We start from the raw sequence: 13,587 nt of genomic DNA, 5'->3' as shown, positions 1-13,587 counted from the left end.
ATAATTCCTGTCTTTATAATTTAAAGCATTTCCATTTTCTTTTAGATTTCATAAGCCACTTTGGAAGGACCAAAGAGCCACAACTTGTTCTCGAGCCGCTGGTTGCATTTAAAATGTACATATGGAGAAAATTTTGTTACAATGTTGCAATAAGTAAAATATTTTAAAAAATAAAACGTATCGATGCAAAAAAACAAGAGGTCACATGTAAGATGATGCCAAAGTTCTTCTCAATAATTGTATTTCTCCTCTTTTCAAGTTGATATTTACTCCCAACGTCTGTAGTGAATCTATAAAATAATCTGAGTTAATTTATTTCCTGACCAGAATAAAACATAATTCTTCTTCTTGCCACCCAGAGTAAACAACATATTTCTCCACCCATGCAGATTATGCACAGGCATTTACTCTCTAACTTTGTATCAATTGGAAAGTTAATTTAATGGAATGTGGACCAGGGATTTACTTCTAGTTATGATGCTAACAAAGGGGGGATTTGTTCCAGGCTGGAGGAGAACTACATTGCCCAGGTGAAGGCTCTGAGCGGGGAGGTAGAGGACAGGAGCAGCCAACTGGCTCAGATGGAGAAGGAAATGAGCTTCCTGCGCTCAGAGCTGGAAGCACAGAAAGAGGCCAACGTTCGGTCCCCGAGCAACACCATGAAAAACCTGGTGGAACGCCTCAAAGCACAGCTCACTCAGAAGGAAAAACAGCTCAAGGTCTTTTACCAGTTTTTCTTGTTTTACTTAACATTAATTGTTTGACTAATTGGTCTTCTACTTGATATGTAGAAACTGATAGCTGGAGTATAGTACAGTGAATATGGAAAGTTTTCTCAACATTTTGTTTTTGTCATATTTTGTTTTCCAGCCTTATTCTGAATTGTGTTAAATGATTCAGTAATATTATGTGTTTTCCAGGCACATAATACCATTTTATAGTACTGTGCACTGTAAAAGTGCGGCACAGAAGATACACAGTTCAACTAGATGTTTGCTTATTGCTGCCGGCTAGTCTGAAGGAGCTGGGTGTAGGGCCGCATGGAAGGGCTGCTCTGTGAGGCAGAAGCTCAGAAACCGTATCTCTGAGGAGGAGCTGCACCTCGAAGGCGGGGCTAGTCCCACCAGGCGTTTTTCGTAGCTCAGTGGTTGCTATGGGAGATTAAAGGATTCCTCAAGTGGGCATGAAAAAATCAAGACAACATTGCAGATATGATTTTGATGAGGGATTAATATATTAGCATGATGTAAAGCTGAAAAGGCTGATTCCACATAATACTGCCGCTTTAATCTCTTTCCTTAACATTTTACACACTCCCTTTACATACTCCATTTTGAAAATCTGGAAAACAAAACTTTTGAGTATTTTGCAAATTTATCAAAAGAAAAACAAGAAGTCACATTTACACCAGTATTTACACCAGTTCTGTTCTTCGCTAATGCATCTGGATCTTTGTTCCTGAAAGATCCTCTCTCAAACATTTACAGTAAATTCCTTTGATTTCATCTTTAGTGTTTGACCTCTGACCTGCATTAGACAGGTGTGTATTTCCAAATCAAGTTCAGGAAACAGGATTTATCACGGGTGGATTCTGTTTAAGTTACAGAAGTATCTCGAGGATTATCAGTGGATCAACAAAGGCTTTGAAAACTTAAGGAAATGCGATTTCTTGGTTTTCTGATTTTAATAGATTTGCAAAACGTTCTTCCACATTGCCATAATAAAGGGGTATTCGTGTGGAAAATTTTTGAGGGAAGAGTTTCAATTCAATACAATTTTGGAGTAACACAACAAAATGTGGAAAAAGTGAAGCGACGTGAACGCTTTCCGGATGCACCCTAATCGAATATTTTCTAGGCATGTCCTGTGTTTTGTTTCGGCTTCGAAGTAAATCAATTCAGTGAACAGAAAGCACAGAGTCTGTTGCTTGTAGAGTTTGCAGCTGTGAGAAACCGATGTGGCCAGACAAGGCCAGGACAAAGATTCTCAACGTATCACAGCTAAAGTTACTGTGTTTTACTTTTATGTTGAGTGAAGAAGATGACCTTGTGTGCCTTTGTATGAATCAAACGTGATTCTCTGGGCACCACCAAGGATCAAGCCGCTTTTATTGCATTACTGAACAGCAGGGTCTGTTTGTTTCGTCTCCTGTCAGGCTCTCAGTAAGGCGCTGTTGGAGCTGAGGGCGGAGATGACGTCAGCTGCAGAGCAGCAAGTCATAGCTAACGCTGCCCAGAAAGAGCAGAGTCTCAATGTTCAGATGATGGTGGACAAACACACCAAAGACCTGAAGGTAAGATCAAAGTTTTTTTTTTTGGTTTTGTTTTTCTTTACTTGTGTGTCATGGTTTCTGTCCTGTTGATGTAATCAGCTCAAATTAAGCTTTGTTGGATGTTTTAAGTTTTACAAATTGGCATAATGGTTAGAAAGCAGGACCTCTACAAAGCAGCTGTAATTGAATCGTACCTGCTGACAGGCTGCAGTAGATGCTTCTGGTATCTATGGAAATTACATTTGCGATGTTCCTGGATGTAAAGGACCATCTGCATCAATTGGAGCGGCCAGTAAGGTGATAGATGGTAACCTCCGTTTAAAAGCAAGTGCATTATTATTTTTAAATAAAAGTATGAAATAAAAATGTAATTTAAAAATATGTTTATTTTATTTTTATAAGATGATTGCTATTTGAGTTTCAACATTATTTAATTTTTCCAAATATTCATCCATATATTTCTATTTCAAAATAAAAAATATGATAAAAACTGGATTCAAAAGGAAAGTTTTCAGCTCAAGAATTAAGTAATTTTTTATGTATTTTTTGTAGGCACGGGTACAGGAACTGAACGAAGAACTTCAAGCTGCAAAGGAGTCGGCCAAAGCAGCCAGGAGCAGAGAGAACGTTCTGAAAGAGGAGGTTGAAGGACTAAACCAAGACTTCCAGAAATATCAAAGAACTCAGAGACGACTGCAGGCCGAAAAAGCAGAGCAAGAGCAAGAAGTGGTGGAGCTCAAGCAGCAAGTACAGAGGCTCACCAGCGCCATGCAGGTACATAGCTGAATCACTTTGAGTCGCACTGAATCTTCTTTTTTTTTGTTTTTTAATTTATGCTTTGGATCGTCAATGTAATTTTGGCATCAGAAATAGCCTCAATAAATCAATTTTTAAAAAAAGTTTTTATAGTGATGCATCAATACAGTATTCATCAATCCTGATATATATAGTTTGCGTATCGGTTGCAATATGCCCACTCTATAAGAACAAATCTATTCAGTCTAATTTTATGCTTTGTACTCTCAGCTTTATTATTTATTTTACATTGGATCTAGATTTCCTAATTGCACTTTTGAAACCATTTGAAAGAAGGTCTGTAGTTTATTTTGTACCTTTTTGACCAAGGAAGTCAGTCTATTGATTTTGTTAGTTTCAGGTTCTGTAGTATATATTTTACATTGGTTGTTGGACTTGTACTGACTGGGCATATTAGTTGTTCTTTCATGTTTTGCCAAGCTTGTGAAGCTGTTGGCGGATTTAAATATGCTGTACTAATTCAGTTATCAAATACATTTGTAATTCAGTTGTAATTCCATACACTTATCTCTGTGTTTCAAAAAGTAAACGTTTCAAGTCAATTTATCACCGTTTTTTGATGAAAAAAACGGTGATGATCAGTATCAGATCGGTATCAGCCAATACTAAATATAAATGTTGTGAAAAAAGTGTATCGGTGAACCCCTTGAAATGTATTTATTAGGGGACTAAAGCAACATGGAGTAGGCTAAACAAAATGCAACACATCATCCCCTGATCTAAAGAAAATCAAAAGCTAAATAAGAAATAATGTCATTAATATCTGTCACTTTGGAACGGTTTACAAAGCCATTGCTAAGGCTTTAGGACTCCAATGAGAGTCATTATACACAGAATATAATATGTATATTCTGGCACAACTACTAGAAATACTTCGATCGCATTTCAACGTCCCATAATAACATCTAACCTTAGTGGGTGTGGGTACAATTAATCCCTCTGGTTTTTGACACAGTGTAACTGATGGATTTTTCCTGCTGCTGTTTACTTTTGGGCAATTGTGATGATGCATAACCGTAGCAACAAGTAAAATTTTTTTACAACTGGGAGTGACTTGATCAGCATCTCAAAAGCTTGTGTCGTACCTGAACCATGACCTTGAACCCCAGAGGAGTTGAAAAGAAAGTTTCATGGACGCAGAGCAGGACCAAAGAGCAGAAAGAGAAGAAGAAAGTTCCCTTCCGTCCCCTTCATTTGTCAGAATGGGTAAGGTTCATAAGCCCTACTCCAGGGGTGTCAAACTCCAGTCCTTAAGTGCCGATGTCCTACAACTTTTGGATGTGCCCCTGCTACACAAAATAGAAAAATAGCTTGCTATTTTTCTATTTTGTGTAGAAAAATAGTAAGTTCTGGAGAACTGATCTACACAAGGAGGAGGTAATAAAACATTTCATTCCAGTGTTTTGTACCTGTGGCACATCTAAAAACTACAGGACACCAGCCCTCGAGGACTGGAGTTTGACACATGCCCTACTCCGACGTCTCTCTGCCCGGCTTCCTAACCGTACACCCAGACAGATTTAAAGAGGAGTGGCAAAAGCAAAGGAGGTGGATTAGTAGTACTTGTTAACAACTTATTGTGTCCTCCAGAGTGTATTACCCAGAATGCCCTGCGCTGTGGTTTGCTTCCTGTTTTTCGGAGCAGACTCCAGTCTGCTTGTTTCCATAAACACATTCAAACTGTTCACTTTAATTGAACCGAGACCGAGGTTTTTAGGCAGACCAAAGACCAGTTTGAATTCTTGATCCATATGCGAGTTGACATTTAATGCAGTTCTTGTCACAAATACTGTTTTGAAAGCATGATAATTTTAATATTTTAATGTGGCAAAAACAGAATAAATCTGTAAGAGAAAAAGTCTTTCTTCAAGGTACTCTGTGTTGGTCTCTGGCTCTTAGTTAAAACTTTTGCTTGTTACGTCCTATATTTCAGTGTGATATGTTGGACAGTGGCCACCGACAACCAGCATTGCCATAGCATCATATGGGAAAGGGATTAAAATCCTCTGACTCCTGTTCAGCATTCAGATGTTGAAATAGGATAGAACGTTGATACGGGAGTCATGCCACGCCCGTTAGGCTTGTCTGACAGCCAGCAGGAAAAAAAGTCGTGGAGGAATGTGTCAAAAAAGAATGAAGACATTTCTTTTGAGGTTTAAGATAAATGGCAGCCAAGTTTTGGGGTTGATTTCATTATCTGGGAGCTTGTTTACTTGTTGTTTCTCAAGACTGTACAGCTGGGGGTCAGAAGTTTGCATACGCCCAGAATGAGAGTAAATATCTTGTTCCTTTTTCAGAGTGGAATTTAGATAGGTCAACTTTTGGGCAACTGAATCGACTGGAGAGTTGGGTCGGACTCTCCGGTTCAGTGCTCGACTAGTTTGAATCTTACATAAAGAACAGGAATTTCTTTGTTTCAATTGGAAACTTCTCATCAAAGAGGTCAAAGATCACATTTGGGGTACCACAAGGTTCAATCCTAGGACCCCACTCATTCAATATTTATATTCTCCCACTAGCTCAGGAGATGTTCTTCAGGTGATAGAAGGACGACTTTGTAATCATCTTTATGTGGCTCGCAAAGTTCAAGTCCGAGTCCATCACTACTCCCAGGTTTCGGGCCTGATGGCTAGTTTTTAGTTGTAATAAATGAAGCTGTGCATTGACTTTAGATCGTTCCTCTTTAGGTCCAAAAATAATGACTTCAGTTTTGTTTTTGTTCAGCTGGAGAAAGTTTTGGCACATCCACACATTTATCTGTCCTAAGCATTTATTCAGTGATTGGATGGGTTCAGAGTCACCTGGTGACATCGTAAATGTGGAGCTGTGTGTCATCCGCATAGTTATGGTAGCTAATATTATTTCCTGTTATAACCAGGATTAGAGGACTAATGTCTCAGCCAGATCTAGAGAAACTCATCCATGCGTTTATCTTTAGTCGCATTGATTATTGCAACAGTGTCTTCACAGGCCTGTCCAACAAATCAATCAAACAGCTGCATCTGATCCAGAAGCTGCTGCTCCTGTTCTCACTAAAACCAGGAAGATAGAGACATAACACCAGTTTTAAAGTCCCTCCACTGGCTCCCTGTAGCTCAAAGAATAGATTTTAAAATACTGTTGTTAGTTTACAAATCACTGAATGGTTTAGCACCACAATACATCAAAGATCTGCTGTTGTATCAACCTTCCAGACTCTCAGGTCTTCTGGTTCTGGTCTGCTTTGCATCCCCAGAACTAAGAGAGGAGAAGCAGCTTTCGGCATCTATGCACCAAAAATTTGGAACAAACTTCCAGAAAACTGTAAAACAGCGGAAACCCTGACTTCCTTTAAATCTCAACTAAAAACACACCTGTTTAGAATTGTATTTGAAATGTAATATGTAACAATGTATTGTTTATTCTATGTTGCATGACTTTGTGTTTTTGTGTTTATAATGTAAAGCACTTTGAAATGCCTTGCTGCTGAAATGTGCTATACAAATAAAATTTGATTTGATTTGATTTGTGATAGTACATTTTTAATATTTAGCTGAATATTTGCATATTTTAGATCCAACATCTATAATTTTGACCACATTTGGATAAGAGAAAAATTGTGATGAAGTCAAACTTGAGCAGCCAGTTCTTGTTTTATTGTTTTTTCAACATCCTTAAAAGTTTTTGTGTAAACAATCACTTTGAATAATTATAAAGCAGGAAGTAAACTTTTGTCTATGAGTATAAATAATAAACATATAAAGAGCAATGATTTTATTTATTTTTTTATTTTTTTTTTTGTCTGGTTGCTCAGAATCAGACAGAGGCAGACGGCAAAGGAGCCATCATAGAGAATCTGCAGAAGAAGATCAGGAGGCTGGAGTCAGACCTGGAGAAAAGGAACGACGTAAAAAATATCAAAGATGATCATGGAAAGGTGTGAACTCCATGACCACTATATATTGTTGCTGTTGGGCAAAAAATGTCATTCTATCATTTTTAGTCATTTCTGTTATTTTATTATTTATCAACTCGTCTGACATTCCTTCTCTGTCTGGGGTTTTATGTATACACTAAAGTGAAAAGTTTAGAGTTTAGATTGCCATATTATTTTAATTCAGATTTTACTGCTTTTGTTTCTAAACCACCATCAACAAACTTCTTATCATTTAAGTAAGCAGTGTAACTCCTCCCGTTTTTAGCTTATGTGTGACGTCTCCCAGCTCCATCCTGTCGCTTGTAACCACATAGTGAGTCAAGTGTAATTCATCTGGGATGTGATTGATTGGAGCGGAGTGTGCTGCACTTGTTACACTCTGGTTTTAGATAATCCAGCTCCATTTACTTATAGGTTTGATAAATTGTACAGGAACAAATTTAAATGTATTTAATTGTAGAAAACCTGCCTCAGCCTCTGTAGACTCTGTTAAGTTTTCTAAGGATTTGAAGTTTCTTTTGCATCCAGTTTGAGAATTAGACTAGCAAACATTTAATATTCCCACAATTAACGTTCTCAAATAGCTTCATGAAACTTACACCTCTGTTAGTTCAGGAGTTTAGGTTAAATCCATAAACCTCATCATGTATTAGTGTTTGTCTGTTTAGCTGATGCAAAGCCTGTTTCTCCAACAGACCAAAGATGAAATTGTGCGGTGGGAGGAGAGCAAAAGATGGCAGGCTAGAATGGAAAAGGTGAAGAATTCCCTGAAGGAGAAGGAACGAGATAACGAATCGTTGTCGAAGCAACTCAGCACTCTTAAAGATCTTTATGGCAGGTCAGCGTATGTACATCATACATCTGGTATGCACAGCGCCTAGATTTGCTACAGTTATGCTGATGACTGATTTATCACTCCCAATGTTCCTGTTTAGAATCAAAAAGATGCTCAATGATCACAGCTGTACATCATTCAGACGGCTTGCTCTGTCTTTTTCATCCGTCAACCCTGTGCGCTTTTGTTTGCTTGCAGATTGGAGCAGGAGAAGACTGCGCTGCAGAAAAAACTAAAAGCTCGAGGTGTGACCGCCGACCAGGTGGTGGGGGTACGAGCCAATGACATGGAAAGGCAGATAGAGGAGTTGAAGAAGAAGAATTCTGAGCTGGAAACCCAGATTGTAACCATAAAGTATGTACATATACGAGCCTACATCAGACTTAAAAGCCATGTTTGACTGAAGGTAACATAGTAGCCATACTTGATTGTGCTGTAAAAAGGAACTACATCTCTTTTAAAAATACAAATCCAATAATTGTCAGACTGGTTTTAATCTACTTCCTTGAGTCAATACTATGCAGAACCATAGTATTTACCTTTACACCTTTAGTAGTAAAGGTGAGAGTGATCACATCGAAAGACTAATATTTTTGCTATTACTTGTCTGCTTTGAAATCAAATATCTTACATTATATAAAAAGTGTTGCTTATTAACATACTTAGTTCGATGGAGGCAGCTGAGATATTTTTGATTCCTACAAAAGCAGCTGATCGTTTTTCTGACAGGAGCTTTTGAACTTCCGGAAGGTCTCCGGTTTCCAAACTTGTCCGCCAGACAGCTTTATAGGTCTCAGCTGCCTCCTAAAAGACCCGGAGGCTCTACAGACAACCTTTACTTGCCTCTGGAACCGTCGTCACTGAGTTTGTAGATTCTCATTGAGCTACGAGAAGGCCGCTTGTGACGTCGGAGGTCAGGGAGGCAACGGGTAACGTTTTGCGTGTCAGCATTTCAGATGGATGTTCCACACGTTGCGCTCCACTCTTGTTGAGGACTCACACTGATATCTACAGACTGAAGAGACCCCATGCTGCCGCTAACGTGGCGAGATCAAACGTTTGACAGGAGGACACTAATTTAACAGTTGACTCAGACGCAATTGTGCCGCCTGCTGGCAGAAGTTGAGTTGAACATCCATGCTGCATGTTCAGAGAATTGATATGATGAACTATATGAAAGAGTGGGACAGTTTTGGAATTTGATGTCCTGTGACATCTTAATGCATCAGAATATTGTTGAATGATCAACAAATTAGACACAGTGAGATATAAGCATTTATTTCTACTAATTTTGATTACTATAAGCTAGAGCTAATAAAAAAACAAGATTTGTCTTTTAATAAACTCATAACCTTACAAACATTAACAGCATTAATGATTTAAATACAAAAATTATGTATGATACAAACTCTTGTGTATATACAATGGCCTACACATTTCTGGGGAACACTGCTTTATCCAGCAGACAACACTGAAAAAGAAGCTGGCTGTTTGGAGTGTTATGAAAAGTTGAGTGGAAAGAAGAGTTGTGATAAGCAGTGATAGCTAGAACCTTTTCAGTGATGTCCTAATTTATTTAGATGGCCCTTATGTGAAAGTAGAAATGTATATGTTCAGTCAAAGTTTGGCACTGCAGAAGAGGCGCATCATCACAAAAACAGCAACAACAAAAATAATTGTCATTAAAACAATGTTGTTTTTTAAATGTTTAAGTTAAAATCTGAAAAGAAAAGAAAAATTGTATGTGTAATTTAATTACATGTGTATTAATTAACCATTTTACCTCATATTAATGTCCAACTTGTAAACTCTTGCCCTATTTTTGCTTCCTTCTGTATTTTGAATGTACAAATTTTTAACTTATTTTTGCAAAAGAGCCTTAAAAGTAATTGAAAACAAGCCAGGTTTGTTGGGAGTGGTGAGATAATTATCTATTTATTCATCTGTCTGCTAGGGATGAATGGATGGGTAATATAACCCAACTGTCAGTGGGAAAAAGTAACATTAAAGCAATGTGACATAAAATGTGACACTAACGAACATTTTATGCACATCACTGTACAGAAACAGCTATTGTTCATCTTTCCATTAATCAAAAAATCTTGAAAGTGTTTGCCATAGTGCCATGAAAGTGTTAGCATAGAGGGAGCAGCTCAACTTTTTAAGTTTAAAATACTGAACTGATTGGCCAGAAAACTACCAGGGATGCACTTCTACTTTTAGCCTAGAAAACCTTAACTTAAATCAGAATTGGCCGGTCAGGCTTTTCGGAGAACAGTAATCGGTCTGAAAACTTCCGCCGGTGCACCCCTATTTTTAGCCTGGAAAACGTTAGCATACATGCTGGACTAACCTCTTGATATATGTCTCTGGCAACTTTGAAATAAAGAGAAGTTTCCAACACAAACCAATATTTCCCTGTCAAACGTGCATTTTATCTATGTAAAATGTTCAGAGCCTTAATAGATGATGAGAAATTGCAATTTTACAATGGAACTATAAACAAAAAAGCATTCATATCTTCTCACAGAACAGCGGAGATTAAATTGTGCACATTAATAAAGAGACTTTTAAAGATAGTTCATTACACCGGGTTTTCTTTGTAGGTGTGAGAATGACAGGATCAGACTTGTACTTGTAAAAAGTTCCTTTTCTGTCGTGTTGACTGTGCAGACAGCAGCAGGCCTTGCCTCGTGACGATGCCATGGAGAACCTTATGTCAAAGAACCAACTTCTAGAGGAGAGACTCCATTCCTTAGAGAGGCAGATATCGAAGGAACCCCCTTCCAGACCCTCGGTAAAGTGTTTAAACCGCATATTTATTGCTCAGATACGGTCGTTTGGCTTTTTTTTTAAATCTTATATCAGATGTCCTTGAATTATTACTCGTTAAAACAAAGCTCATAACCGCAGGTAAAGCTGAAGTAATAAACGAAAGTTCAGGTATTAAGAAAAAAAAAAGTTTTTGGCCTCACTAATGGAAAGAAGTCCTCATTTCTCCTTTTTAGTCAAAAGGAGAAATCCAGTAGGAATATTGTTCTGGTGTTTTACCATCAAAGCGCTAAAATAAATGGAAGATTAATAGTTTATTTGACATAAACATTACTTTCTCTAGTTTTGGAGGACTGGAATCTGGGAGCAAAGTCAACAACAGAGAACATATTTATGCTGTATTAACCAGCATTTCTTCTGTTTAAGAGCTCGCCTGGAAGACATGAATATGAGCGTTATATTTCACAAGAATGGCAAGACATCGCATTTACCACAAGATGTAGTACTTGGCCTATGCTCTGTTTGAAGATCTGGAGATGTTTAGCAGTCTATTCATCAGTCTTCCTCTGTTTCTTCATCTTCCTTCCTTCTTCCTGGGTTTGATCTTATTCACTGCCTGCGAAGGGGAGAGACTTCTCCTCCCGGGCGTTTAGCGGGATTTGTTCGCTCACGTTTGATGTTGAGGACGAAGTGTCGTGCTCTCAGCTTCCCCAAACTCCCGACCCCGTAGGAGGCGCCCTCGGCCAACAGGGGGGGCTCATACAGAACCAGGCATGGGGAGGAGAGGACCTGGATGTGGATCGCCTCGAAGATGAAAGGCAAACACCAGCAGTTGTTGGAGAAATTGAAGAAAGCATCCCGATTGGATGTGACGTTACGGAGCCTGTGGAACAGGAAGAACTCCCCGACACAAAAGGGAATGGCGCCGATGATCGCTCAAAAAGGACGGAATCCATCTCGCCTCCGTCTGCAACGCTGGCAGCGACGGGCGGTGGAACAAGCGAAAGTAGGAAGAAACCGGGCGATCCTGACCCAGACGGTGAAGGCATGGTTCCTGATGATGATGATGTCGGAGTTATCCCGGAGGTGTCCCAGAATGCCAAAGAAAAGGTGGAAGAAAAAGAAGATGTGACAACAAGAACGGATGTGGAGGAAGATGAACAGGATTCTTTGTCAGCTGATCCTGATGTTGATTCTAGTATCACTCTGAGTAAACGCTGGGAGAGAATAGTCCACGCAAAAAGGGGCAAACAAACACAAAAACAGGAATTTGTGAAATATCAGAAGGTATTCCAGCCTGTGTTTCCCCCCCAAACCGTCATTCAAACCCTGGCTGCTGAGGTAGTAGAGCTGTGATAGCATTAGACATGGCAGAACCAGAGCTACTCATATCCAGTGAAATGTCTCGTTAGCATTTCCTCCCCATCATTGTCCATCGCAGCCTTCAGGTTTCCATTTGCTCTTTGGAAACCTGAGCAAGTGATTTTTGTCACTTTAGCATATTTTATTAAGAACCTATGTGAGAGACCGACACAAATCATGGTTGAAATTATGTATTGTTTTGCATCCAGCTTCCTGAAGTAAATACGTTGTAGAACCATCTTTCAGTGTAAAGTCTTTCTGGGCCTAAACTTTTGCCCGTTCTTTGTATCCTGGCCATGGCCTCCCCACACACTTCTGCTCGATTCTCATCCTCAGTGATCCATGTAGGATTTCTCCCAGTGAAGTGTATTCCTCTGGTAGCATTTCAACTGAACCAATCAGCAAACAGAAGGAGAAACTGAACGGTGATGTCGATTTTCTGTGTTGTTTAAGAATTGTAGTGTGTATTACATACGTCGCACCCAAAAATGTTAGCTATTGGGTGGACTTTAAAACTGCAGTGGAGCCAACGTCTCCAGGACGCAATCATTTCTCAGTAGTCGAGGGTTCAGAGCCTCTGGAGGAAGCAAAGCGCAGAACACAGGCCGGTTTTTACCAGCCTGTGTTCTTTGTAAGATTGGAAGAAAACCGAACAGTTTTCAAGCCTCTTTTTTGCCACTTTTCAAAACCATGTATACGTTTCCATCCACATTTGTGTTGGTCTGTCACATTAAAATCCCCCCAAAAAACACAGATGTTTGTGGTTTTAAGGTGACAAAAAAAGACATTAACTGTATTTCCATTCCAAAAGTTTCAAATTTAGGAATGTTAGGGATCGACTTTGTCAATATTCCGCTAATGTCTAAAAGTGGACTCCATTCACACTATTTGTGTTCATAAAGTGGTGTGAATTCATAAATAAGTTTGTTCATGAGATAAGTCATTAAAAACATGCTGTGCTATCATCGTGTAAGCACTTACTGTCGTCTTCTTCTTCATGGTTTAAAGCAGTGGTAACCTCTGATTGTGGTTCTCATGCAAAAAAAGTGCTGCCATTGCAGTTTTCCAAAATAAACCAATTTCGATACAGCCAAAAAAAAATCCGTCTCATTTTAGTGACAAAACTTTTTTTCAAACAATAAATACTTTATTTTATTTTCCAAAATTGCAAATTCATTTTCAGAATATCAAATTGGACACTCATATGATCAATGGAAACACAGTTACTGTTAACCATTTTCCTTCCTAAAGCTTTTCCCTCCACTGCATTTTCTCTGTGCTCAACCTTTGGACACATGTGGCTCATTCTGAGACTTTGCCGTTCTTTAGACTTCGGGACGCGGGACCGGGACTCCATCACAGAGAGATCAGGACATCTCAAAGGAAAACCTCAAGCTGGCCTCAGAGAACTTGGAGCTGCGCCTCCAGCTGGAGCAGGCCAACCAAGACTTACCCAGGCTGAAGGTACGACCAATCCAAACACCCCACTAGCCTGTCACATGTTCAAACATGCTGGTCTTACAAAGAAACAGTGCCTATTTTTGGGATTTTCCTATGAAAGGTAGTCTTTTACATATGCCTGTCATGACAACATATTTTGCTGGATGATAAATT

At 39.0% G+C, this 13,587-nt stretch overlaps 1 protein-coding gene across 4 annotated transcripts in view; it reads left to right on the top strand.

Annotated features, from left to right (window-relative positions):
- The window catches only part of cep290 (centrosomal protein 290), a 53,741-nt gene that overhangs the window by 33,381 nt on the left and 6,773 nt on the right, over positions 1-13,587 (top strand). For 3 of the 4 annotated variants that reach the window (XM_055033802.1, XM_055033811.1, XM_055033820.1), the window contains 8 exons: positions 506-719; positions 2,156-2,293; positions 2,825-3,046; positions 6,882-7,004; positions 7,700-7,842; positions 8,038-8,193; positions 10,513-10,636; positions 13,303-13,437. In XM_055033802.1, the coding sequence (XP_054889777.1) occupies positions 506-719; positions 2,156-2,293; positions 2,825-3,046; positions 6,882-7,004; positions 7,700-7,842; positions 8,038-8,193; positions 10,513-10,636; positions 13,303-13,437 (1,255 nt within the window). Of the gene's footprint in view, positions 1-505; positions 720-2,155; positions 2,294-2,824; positions 3,047-6,881; positions 7,005-7,699; positions 7,843-8,037; positions 8,194-10,512; positions 10,637-11,235; positions 11,899-13,302; positions 13,438-13,587 lie in introns of all 4 variants that reach the window. The other variant, XM_055033794.1, reaches the window with a different exon arrangement.

This window comes from Poeciliopsis prolifica, unplaced genomic scaffold (assembly GCF_027474105.1).
Source record: "Poeciliopsis prolifica strain line A6 unplaced genomic scaffold, Auburn_PproV2 SCAFFOLD001, whole genome shotgun sequence".
NCBI lineage: Eukaryota > Metazoa > Chordata > Actinopteri > Cyprinodontiformes > Poeciliidae > Poeciliopsis > Poeciliopsis prolifica.
The sequence above is the reverse complement of the archived record's forward strand: the minus strand, read 5'-3'. Positions and strand labels throughout refer to the sequence as shown.